Genomic DNA, 11,902 nt, shown 5'->3' with positions numbered 1-11,902 from the left:
GGTACTTTTATCCAGAGTGACCTAGAGTAGTGAGTGCATACTGCAATACATTTTAATACTCCCCCCCCTGTACTGGTCCACCGTGGGAATCGAACCCACAAACTCTGGTGTTGCTCTATCAACTGAGCCACAGGGGATCTTACGTTTCACTGTGAAATTTATGCTATATATTTTTTTTTTCAAGGTAGCCCTGAAGGCTGTATGATTAATAGATTATTTTTTTTCAAGAATGAGAGGTTTTGACAAACATTAAAAACGTAGCCTAATATGTCAAATCAAATTAAAAAACCGTCGATACAAAGTGTATTTAAGGTCTCAACACACTACGTACATTTTTTTCCAAAATACAACAAGAAAACTGTCTTACCTGATGCAACGACCCCATCCAGTGGCAGTATTAAAAGGCTGCATTTCCACAGGCAGCCCAATTATGTTCTTTTCCCGCAAATTGGTATTTTGACAATAACCGGAGAAAAGAGTAGAATTGGCCTGCCTATGTAAATGCAGCAAAATGTTCCCCAATCCAAGAGTGGTTTAAAACTATTGATGATGTTGTGTTAGTCAGTGGTTGACAATCAAATATGACTGCTGTGGCTTTCCACGGAAAAGATGAAGACAAAATAAAAGTGTTATCACCTAAGTGTTAAACTTTAATGTTGTCTTGTTAAGCACACAGCACTTTATGTGTTAAGTACCTACTAGGTTAGGTATGTTGCACTCTTCAAATGTGGTAAATCCACTACATCAAACAACATATATTTAATTTGGACCCTTTTACACATACTGTAGTCTAGATCTGTATAGGTGGTATATCATTGTGTTTAATTTCTCTCAAACAATCCTAATCATCGTTCTTCATTCAATCTGAATCTGTGTTAGTTGTAATGCTTTTATTTCATTGTGAACACAAAACTGCAACTTTTGACCAAATCTGTTGTGTCCTCTGAGGAAAATGTAGCACGTCTGCATAATCATTGCAGTTATACATCTCTGTTATACATGTAAAATGTGGATTTGTATGAAAAATATTTATTTTTCAGGTTCTCAAAATTCCTTTTAAGACAGTGGAATATATTCAACAGAGGTCAGTGTCAAAACAGTGACAATAAAAAATGTGTTTTTATCTTTTTGTGTCATTCAAATATACTCATAGAATTATATATTTCCATATAAAACATATCCTACATTTTTTTTTGTTTCGTTCCTATCATCGAATGTACAGATCATCTCCCCCAAAATATATTTGTAAATAACCTTTGAACCAGGAATAATTACAGTGAAGTATAAGAATTACAATCTAGATTACAGACAAAAGAACAACAAATGAGAAAAAATCTAATTGAAAAAGATGTACTCAGGGCTACCAATGAGAGATGGGCCTGTGTGTTAGACATAGTGGTAATAGTGGTTACAACTTAAGGCACCCAGCACTTTTAACATCAGTGGCTGCGTTCCAGGTCACCTACATTGCAAGCGTTGCATTGGCATCAGATTGCTAGATCATATGATGTGGCTAGCTGGTATATTAATCACCTATCCAGGTGTTTTGAGATCTGGCAGGCGTCTGCAATGTAGTCGCACTGGAACGCATCCATCAACATGACAGGAACTGAGGAGAGCAGATAGGGACTACAGCAACACAGTAGGCCTTATCGTTTGCTCTGATAAAATTGATAGTAAGCTTCTGTCCAACAACAAATATTGTAACAGGAAATGTGTGTGTGGTGTGTTTGTTGTTAGTTTGTGATTCCTTCCAAGCAGTTACTGCGTACTTGTATGTTTTGGCTCAAGTATGGGTGGTGGAGGGTTTTATAAAAACCCAAATTTGGTCACAAAACAAAATGGAGCGAAGATAGTTACTCTCCTCACCTCGATAACCTGAGTGGACCCATGGAGAAAATGATGGTTCTAAATAATTACAAAGCCAACATGATTTGGTGCAATGTACTATAGGCTTGGTCACCCATTCCAGTCAGTGAAGGAGGTGAGTTTAAAGTAGCAATATTCAATATCTGTTTCCACCCAAAGTGTGAAACCCCCCTAACAACTGCATTTGTAAACAAAGGGGTGGGTCTTGGGAACATGGAACTACCATTGAGTTACTTTAACTCTAAGTTAGCTGTCTAACACAGTGACAGTGACATTACACACTCCACTATTAGGGTCTCACTGAGCACAGGAGTGCTCCTTAAAAGGAGATGGTCACAATAATCATGTGTGTTCAGTGTAGATGGTGTGTGTTCCAGCAGTGAATTGGGGGGGGGTGGGGGGGGGGGGGGGCTGGTGTTGGTGGTTAGAACCTTCAACCTCCACCGCTGTAGCTAAACTGAAAAGAAACGCACAAGTTACAGATCTTTACCTGCACAGACTGACTCCATTCATACCACAGGAGGTTTGTGGCACCTTCATTGGGGAGGACTGGCTCATAATAATGGCTGGAGCTGAATAAGTGGAATGGTATCAAATGCATGCAACGCATGGTTTCCATGTGTTTGATGCCATTCCATTCGCTCCGTTCATGCCATTGCTGTGAGCCGTTCTCCCCTCAGCAGCCTCCTGTGATTTATACCAATTATAGGCACTCACATTACCGCAATACATTAAACATACGCATAAATGGGATCTTATATAAATAGAAGTATCACCATTTTTTCCAAGTGATTCGGCATGGGATGACGTTACCTCACCCGATCTGTCTATGCCACTCATTCTAATATTTAAAAAGTGATGGATTTGTCTTTTTCAAAACTGTTGTCAAGTTGAGTCCCAGGGTAGGGTAGCACCAAAAAAAAAAGAACATATTGGCTTCTAATAGAATCACAAGCACATATCATAACACACTTACTGTTTCTCTTAACTGAAGCAGACATAATAGATATCATAGGTGTGTGTGTGTGTTTGAGTATGAAAAGCGGTTGGCTAGCTATAGCAGTTAACAGGTCTCTTAGGTTCATGACTGCATGTAGTTGTAACGGCAGAGAACGCATTCATCCCAAATAGCATCATATTCCCTATGTAATGCACCACTATGGACCAGAGTCCTATGGGTAGTGCACTATATAGGCCATTTGGGATGTAGCCCAGGAAGCGAAAGCGGTTCAGTGCAGGCCAAAGGGGTGGTTTGAGGTTGCACTCTCCGAGGTAGCCGTGAATGTTTTCAGACACATAACCATAGCAACGTGAAAAGAACAAAATAAAGACACATGAAACATACAGTATAGCACCACTGTCAGTAATAATCTAGTTTCGAACAAGACCGCTCATCTCTCCATCCCTTTCTGTCTTACATCGATAGAAGGGCATCCTAAACCCACAAAAGGGCCCTCGTCGGCTCCTTCAGGAGCCCCTCACCCTCCTAGTGAGACCCCTAGATGAAGCAGGAGAGGTGCTCAAATTCAGTCAGTCAAAGTTTATTTTGTATTTTTTATCATTTCAATTACTCCATCTCCACCTCCATCTCTCTTTTTCCTTTCTGATAAGTAATCATCACCCTCTCCTTTGTTGTTTCAGTCTCTCTCTTTTTCATTTCCCATATCTTCTATCCATCTCTCCATCTTCGACTCTTATCCCAGCTACAAGATCTTGCTGCAGACTTGACAGCGACTGACTCGGCTGCGTTGGTTGCCTCCTTTCAGTGTGTCCATCGGAGGGGGGTCGAACTCCCGGTTAGGCTCAACCGTGGTCAGCCAGAAGCTGTACTTGTTGGCAAAGTAGTGGCAGGTGCCCTTGGCCCCATTACACTCAATGAAGGGCGTGGCGCGGAAGTCTTCCAGACAGGACCCTGGAGAGCTCAGGGACTGGCCGCCGCCCTCAGCCCCGGCAGCAGTGTGCTGTATGGGGGGAAAGGAGAGAGAGAGAGAGGAGGAGGGGACCAGACAATACCTAGGTGTTAGTTTCTAGATGGTGGTTTAGACTATGGAGTTATTGGGTAGTGAACTAGCTTTCATTAGAGAATAAAATATAGGCCAGGATTCAAAGAGTGATTGACATTTAAAGGTAATTTTACGATTGAGCCGACATCTTCAGCGGTTGCCATGAATGTGATCGCAAACGCAGGAATATTGGCTTAAGAAGGCACTCTGGGCGACAACGCTCTACATTGCACAGTGGATTAAATCTGGCCTTAATCCCCCCCCCCAACTCACCATGAGAAAGGAGTACCCGATCCAGAGGGATCTCCAGCCGGGAGGGCAGGTAGGGATGGTGAGGTCCTGTGAGTGGACAGCTACAGGCTGGGAGTAGGCCTCGCACACGGAGCACCTGCTGATGTACTGGCTGATGGCCTCCTCTCCCACCGGCATCATGGGGATGGGTGCCGTGGTGGACAGCCAATAGGACTTGTCGTTGCGGCTGGCGTAGTAGCAGATCTCGTTGGGCGTGCAGTACAGGAAGGGGACAGTGCTGAAACGGGGAAGGCAGGAGCCTGCCATACCTGCGAGAGAGGGAGAGAGGTGGAGAGAAGGGGGAGAGATGGGGGAGTAGGGGAGGAGAGATATAAAGTTGAGCTTTCCACAGGTTTTGTAGGTCGCTCTGCCTGCCCGAATTGTATAATCGCTCATGTTGCCCTTGTGTGTGTGTGTGTGTGTGTGTGTGTGTGTGCGTGTGCAAGCGTGTGTGTGACGCACCGAGGTCCTGGTTATGGGCCTTCTCCTGCCCCTCAACATACAGCAGACTGTATCCTTCCCAGAGCTGAGCCATGCCCTGAGGACACATGGGCACCTGGTTGTTCTGACTGTGCTTCACCAGAGTGTAGCCAATACTCCTGCTGCGCGCCACACTACCTGGGGGACCCTGCAGGCCAGGCTTACCGGGCAGACCTGGGTGAGAGAGGAGAGGAAGAGAGTGGGGAGGTGAAAAGAGATGGGAGGGGAGAAGTGGGGAGGGAGTATGTAAGTAGTACAGGTTCAAATGTTGTGTATCACTTTACTTAAAACCTCCGGCTATAATGCATTATGATGCGATTATAAAGCAATGTAAGACTTGTCATGTTGTATAGAGGTCGATGTGTGTTCAGACGGATTCACATACAGACATTCTAGATACACACTCATACTCACAGTTGGCAAATATACTGTAGACACTATACACACACACACACACACACCTTGTGACCCGGTAGGTCCAGGGAAACCAGGAGTACCAGAGTCTCCCAGAGGTCCGTCCAGGCCTGACCCTCCGTTCCTCCCCAGCTTCCCTACCGCGCCGGGCCTGCCTTTAGGACCTGGAACAGAGGAGGAGGATCTGATGTCACTTCATGTTTTAATACCTAATGTGTCAGGTTTGGATCAGGGTAGTGTAAACTGATCCTTGAAATGGAATTAGGAGGTGACTGTGGTTCGTCTGAATCCACACAAGGCAAAACTGATCCTAGATCAATATTCCTTCTCTGAGATGCTTTGTGAATATAGTCCCAGTAGGTTACTTACCCCCCTGCCTGGCCTCTGGCTGTTCTAAGTAGGCTACTCACCCCCCCTGCCTGGCATGCCAGGATTGCCTGCTTCTCCCACGGGCCCTGGAGCTCCGTTGGCCCCGGGGTCTCCCATGTCTCCATAGGTTGTCCGGTTGCCCTGCCAGGGGAAAGTTATACCTTGGGGTCCCTTACGACCAGTATTACCTAGAGGGGGAGGGAGAGAAGTGTGAGGAGGGGAAAGGAGGGGGGAAGGGGATGGGGAGGAAGGGAGAGAGAGAGAGAACGCAAAATGAGAGGTACATTTTTTACAATTAATTAATCAAATTGACAAAGACAAGTGTTTCATCTTCAAGATCAGTGTGTGTTAAAAGGATAAGTCTCTCACCACTCCTTCCTTTGGGTCCTTTCCCACCGTAGTATCCTGGATCTCCAGGGAAGCCCATTTGTCCAGATGCTCCACTGTACCCAGAGTCACCTCTCTCTCCTGGGCAACACAACAACAACATGTACAACACACGCCATCAGACACATGATACACCAACTACAGGGTAAGAAAATGTCAGATCAACATCCAATTCTGGCTGATACTTTATTGAGTTGTCAACAAATGTGCCCATCAGACAAATTGTACGTTTCAGATCAACATCCAATTTAGGTTGATATTCAAAAGTGAATCTTACTTGAAATAAATCAACCTTTTTTGAAACTATATTGTTGAGTCTATAAGGCTACCATCAAGGTAATCATCCTCAATCTGATAGCCATCATCACTGTACCTTGCTTTTGAATCACATTCTGATGGATATTACAGTACATTGATTTGTCATCCCTGTACCTTTGAATCCAGGGTTTCCGTCCCGTCCTGGGCCACCTGGACCCCCAGGGTCTCCACGGTTACCAGGGGTACCAGGGATGCCAGATAGCCCAGAGTCGCCTCTGTCTCCTTGGGCTGTACCGGGCCCCGGTGGGCCTGGGGGGCCTGGAGGACCACGGTAACCTGGAGGATCCGACCATAAACAATTAACACAAGAGTGAACTAGCCACAGTATAGAGGTCTATAGAGTGTTCGATTTAGATGGAGGGAGGAGAATGAGAGATGACTCAGAGGGAGAAATTGAGAGAAGGAGAAGGAGAAGAGGACAACCTGGAGGAACGGACAGAGGGGAGAGGAGATGTTAACACTCAGTAAACTAGGTATAGATATAGAGTGGTAAGAGATGGGGAGATGTAGGGAGGAAAGAGATAGAGGGGAAAGTAAAAAGGAGGAGAAGAACATGGAAGAAAGAGGAGGAAAGTGAGATGGAGGAATATAAGGAGACAAATCTCAGCTGATCAAATCAAATCATATTAGTCACATGCGCCGTATACAACAGTGAAATGCTTACTTACAAGCCCCTAACCAACAACGCAGTTTAAAAAAAATACAAATAAGAAATCAGAAATAAAAGTAACAAGTAATTAAAGACCAGCAGAAAAATAACGATAGCGAGACTACATACAGGGGCGTACTGGTACAGAGTCATTGTGCGGAGGCACTGGTTAGTTGAGGTAATATGTACATGTAGGTAGAGTTATTAAAGTAACTATGTATAGATGATAACAACAGAGAGTAGCAGCAGTGTAAAAGGGGGGGGGGGGGGACAATGCAAATAGTCTGGGTGGCCATTTGATTAGATGTTCAGGAGTCTTATGGCTTGGGGGTAGAAGCTGTTTAGAAGCCTCTTGTACATAGACTTGGCGCTCCGGTACCGCTTGCCGTGCGGTAGCAGAGAGAACAGTCTGTGACTAGGGTGGCTGGTGTCTTTGACAATTTTTAGGGCCTTCCTCTGTCAACGCCTGGTATAGAGGTCCTGGATGGATGGCAGGAATCTTGGCCCCAGTACGCACTGCCCTCTGTAGTGCCTTGCGGTCAGAGGCCGAGCAGTTGCCATACCAGGCAGTGATGAAACCAGTTAGGATGCTCTCGATGGTACAGCTGTAGAACCTTTTGAGGATCTGAGGACCCATGCAAAATCTTTTCAGTCTCCTGAGGGAAGAATAGGTTTTGTCGTGCCCTCTTTATGACTGTCTTGGTGTGCTTGGACCATGTTAGTTTGTTGGTGATGTTGACACCAATGAACTTGAAGCTCTCAACCTGCTCCACTACAGCCCCGTCGATGAGAATGGGGGAGTGCTCGGTCCTCTTTTTCCTGTAGTCCACAATCATCTCCTTTGTCTTGATCACATTGAGGGAGAGGTTTTTGTCCTGGCACCACATGGTCAGGTCTCTGACCTCCTCCCTATAGGCTGTCTCGTCGTTATCGGTGATCATACCTACCACTGTTGTGTCATCGACAAACTTAATGATGGTGTTGGAGTCGTGCCTTGCCGTGCAGTCATGAGTGAACAGGGAGTACAGGAGGGGACAGAGCACGCACCCCTGAGGGGCCCCTTTGTTGAGGATCAACGTGGCAGATGTGTTGTTACCTATCCTACCTGGGGGTGGCCCGTCAGGAAGTCCATGATCCAGTTGCAGAGGGAGGTCTTTAGTCCCAGGGTCCATAGCTTATTGATGAGCTTTAAGGGCACCATGGTGTTGAACGCTGAGCTGTAGTCAATGAATTGCATTCTCACATAGGTGTTCCTTTTGTCCAGGTGGGAAAGGGCAGTGTGGAGTGCAATAAAGATTGCATCATCTGTGGATCTGTTTTGGCGGTATGCAAGTTGGAGTGGGTCTAGGGTTTCTGGGATAATGGTGTTGATGTGAGCCATGACCAGCCTTTCAAAGCAGTTCATGGCTACAGACGTGAGTGCTATGGGTCGGTAGTCATTTAGCAGGTTACCTTTGTGTTCTTGGGCACAGTAACTATGGTGTTCTGCTTGAAACATGTTGGTATTACAGACTCGGAAAGGGAGAGGTTGAAAATGTCAGTGAAGAAAATTGCCAGTTGGTCAGCGCATGCTCGCAGTACACTTCCTGGTAATCTGTCTGGCCCTGCGGCCTTGTGAATGTTGACCTGTTTAAAGGTCTTACTCACATTTGCTGCGGAGAGCATGATCACACAGTCTTCCAGAACAGCTGGTGCTCTCATGCATGTTTCAGTGTTATTTTCCTCGAAGCGAGTGTATAAGTAGTTTAGCTCGTCTGGTAGGCTCATGTCACTGGGCAGCTCTTGGCTGTGCTTCCCTTTGTAGTCTGTAATGGTTTGAAAACCATGACACATCCGACGAGCGTCAGAGCCGGTGTAGTACAATTAGATCTTAGTCCTGTATTGACGCTTGCCTGTTTGATGGTTTGTCGGAGGGCATAGCGGGATTTCGTATAAGCTTCCGGGTTAGAGTCCTGCTCCTTGAAAGCGGCAGATCTAGCCTTTAGCTTTGTGCGGATGTTGCCTGGCTTCTGGTTGCGGTATGTACGTACAGTCACTATGGGGACGACGTCATCGATGCACTTATTGATGAAACCAATGACTGATGTGGCGTACTCTTCAATGCTATTGGAGGAATCCTGGGACACATTCCAGTCTGTGCTAGCAAAACAGTCCTGTAGCTTAGCATCTGCTTCATCTGACAACTTTTTTTATTGATCGAGTCACTGGTGCTTCCTGCTTTAATTTTTGCTTGTAAGCAGGAGGATAGAATTATGGTCAGATTTGCCAAATGGAAGGCAAGRMARWKKACAKCYRYGWCRYRGMTGTMMWYTKYCTTGCCTTCCATTTGGCAAATCTGACCATAATTCTATCCTCCTGCTTACAAGCAAAAATTAAAGCAGGAAGCACCAGTGACTCGATCAATAAAAAAAGTTGTCAGATGAAGCAGATGCTAAGCTACAGGACTGTTTTGCTAGCACAGACTGGAATGTATGAGTCTCTGTGTGTGGAGTAAAGGTGGTCCAGAGTTTTTTCCTTCTGGTTGCACATTTAACATGCTGATAGAAATTTGGTAAGACGGATTTAAGTTTCCCTGCATTAAAGTCCCCGGCTACTAGTCCCCGGAATTTTACTGTTTGCTTATGGCGGAATACAGCTCATTCAGTGCGGTCTTAGTGCCAGCATCAGTCTGTGGTGGTTTGTAGACAGCTACGAAAAATACACATTAGAACTCTCTAGGTCTACAGCTTATCATGAGATACTCTACCTCAGGCGAGCAAAACCTTGAGACTTCCTTAGATATCGTGCACCAGCTGTTATTTACAAAAATATATAGTCCGCTGCCCCTTGTCTTACCAGACGTCGCTGTTCTATCCTGCCGATACAGCGTAACGGCAGCCAGCTGTACATTGAGAATGTCGTCGTTCAGCCACGACTCCGTGAAACATAATATGTTACAGTTTTGAATGTCCCGTTGGTAGTTTAATCTTCCACGTAGTTCATCAATTTTATTTTCCAAAGATTGCACGTTTGCTAGCAGAATGGAAGGAAGTGAGGGTTTAGTCGATCGACTACAAATTCTCAGAAGGCAGCCTGCCCTCTGGCCCCTTTTTCTCCGCCTTCTCTTCATGCAAATGACGGGGATCTGGGCCTGTTTCCGGGAAAGCAGTATATCATTCACATCGAGCTCATCGGATTCGTTAAAGGAAAAAAAACGATTCTGCAAGTCCGTGTTGTGTAATCACAGTTCTGATGCCCAGAAGTTATTTTCGGTCATAAGAGACGGTAGCAGCAACATTACAGTTGAAGTCGGAAGTTTACATACACCGTAGCCAAATACATTCAAACTCCGTTTTTCACAATTCCTGACATTTAATCTTTGTAAAAAATTCCCTGTCTTCGGTCAGTTAGGATCACCACTTCATTTTAAGAATGTGAAATGTCAGAGTAATAGTAGAGAGAATTATTTATTTCTACTTTTATTTATTTCATCACGTTCCCAGTGGGTCAGAAGTTTACATACACTCAATTAGTATTTGGTAGCATTGCCTTTAAATTGTTTAACTTGAGTCAAACGTTTCTGGTTGCCTTCCACAAGCTTCCCACAATAAGTTGGGTGAATTTTGGCCCATTCCTCCTGATGTAATGGAGTCAGGTTTGTAGTCCTCCTTGCTCGCACACACTTTTTCAGCTCTGCTCACAAATATTATATAGGATTGAGGTCAGGGCCTTGTGATGGCCACTCCAATACCTTGACTTTCTTGTCCTTAAGCCATTTTGCCACAACTTTGTAAGTATGCTTGGGGTCATTGTCCATTTTGAAGACCCATTTGCGACCAAGCTTTAACTTCCTGACTGATGTCTTGAGATTTTGCTTCAATATATCCACATAATTTTCCTCCCTCATGATGCCATCTATTTTATGAAGTGCACCAGTCCCTCCTTCAGCAAAGCACCCCCACAACATGATGCTGCCACCCCCGTGCTTCACGGTTGGGAAGGTGTTTTCCTCCAAACATAACGACGGTCATTATGGCCAAACAGTTCTATTTTTGTTTCATCAGACCAGAGAACATTTCTCCAAAAAGTACGATCTTTGTCCCCATGTGCAGTTGCAAACCATAGTCTGGCTTTTTTATGGCGGTTTTGGAGCAGTGGCTTCTTCCTTGCTGAGCGGACTTTCAGTTTATGTCGATATAGGACTCGTTTTACTGTGGATATAGATACTTTTGTACCTGTTTCCTCCAGCATATTCACAAGGTCCTTTGCTGTTGTTCTGGGATTGATTTGCACTTTCCGCACCAAAGTACGCTCATCTCTAGGAGACAGAACGCATCTCCTTTCTGAGCGGTATGACGGCTGCGTGGTCCCATGGTCTTAATTGATTTCTTTTGATTTTCTCATGATGTCACTGAGTTTGAGAGGCACTGAGTTTGAAGGTAGGCCTTGAAATACATCCACAGGTACACATCCAATTGACTCAAACGATGTCAATTATCAGAAGCTTCTAAAGCCATGACATAATTTTCTGGAATTTTCCTAGCTGTTAAAGGCACAGTCAACTTAGTGTATGTAAACTTCTGACCCACTGGAATTGTGATACAGTGAATTATAAGTGAAATAATCTGTCTGTAAACGATTGTTGGAAAAATGACTTGTGGAGTGGTTGAAAAACTAGTTTTATTGACTCCAACTTAAGTGTATGTAAACTTCTGACTTCAACTGTATGTACAAAATAAGTAAAATGTATAAATTACAATTAATCTATAGTTTTGTAAAAGACCAAATGAAGGGTTAAATTACCTTCTTCTCCATCGATTCCTGGCAGGCCAGGGTCTCCCAGTGGTCCAGGGATGTTAGAAAAGACAGTCTCCCCGCGAGGACCAGGCATACCTGGGAAGCCCGTCACACCAGGACCCCCTGACATCCAGACAAGAGTTGTGGTCAGCATCAACACACACACACACACACACAAGTTACCCTTGGTGCATCACTGTTTCTGCTTTAGAAACCGACTCTGGTCAAAAGAAGTACACTATTACAGGAAATTACAGGGAATAGTGAAACAAGAAATATATTATGGACCGTAAACTATCACCTTCATGCACTTAAGGAAATCATGGATGGCGGAGGCTCAATCAAG

The 11,902-nt window shown here is 44.7% G+C and overlaps 1 protein-coding gene across 1 annotated transcript in view; it reads right to left on the bottom strand.

Annotated features, from left to right (window-relative positions):
* Positions 1–621: 621 nt before the first annotated feature.
* col4a6 (collagen, type IV, alpha 6) overlaps positions 622–11,902 on the bottom strand; it is a 224,809-nt gene continuing 213,528 nt past the window's right edge. Inside the window, exons 37-44 of the mRNA XM_070449551.1 lie at positions 11,563–11,679; positions 6,246–6,407; positions 5,796–5,894; positions 5,468–5,614; positions 5,105–5,221; positions 4,626–4,817; positions 4,146–4,432; positions 622–3,830 (exon numbers count right to left, since the gene is read on the bottom strand). Of these exons, the coding sequence (XP_070305652.1) occupies positions 3,573–3,830; positions 4,146–4,432; positions 4,626–4,817; positions 5,105–5,221; positions 5,468–5,614; positions 5,796–5,894; positions 6,246–6,407; positions 11,563–11,679 (1,379 nt within the window). The 3' untranslated portion in view covers positions 622–3,572. The remainder of the gene's footprint in view (positions 3,831–4,145; positions 4,433–4,625; positions 4,818–5,104; positions 5,222–5,467; positions 5,615–5,795; positions 5,895–6,245; positions 6,408–11,562; positions 11,680–11,902) is intronic.

The sequence above is a fragment of the Salvelinus sp. IW2-2015 genome, linkage group LG3, assembly GCF_002910315.2.
Source record: "Salvelinus sp. IW2-2015 linkage group LG3, ASM291031v2, whole genome shotgun sequence".
Lineage (NCBI taxonomy): Eukaryota > Metazoa > Chordata > Actinopteri > Salmoniformes > Salmonidae > Salvelinus > Salvelinus sp. IW2-2015.
This window is presented reverse-complemented; position numbering and strand designations above follow the sequence as displayed.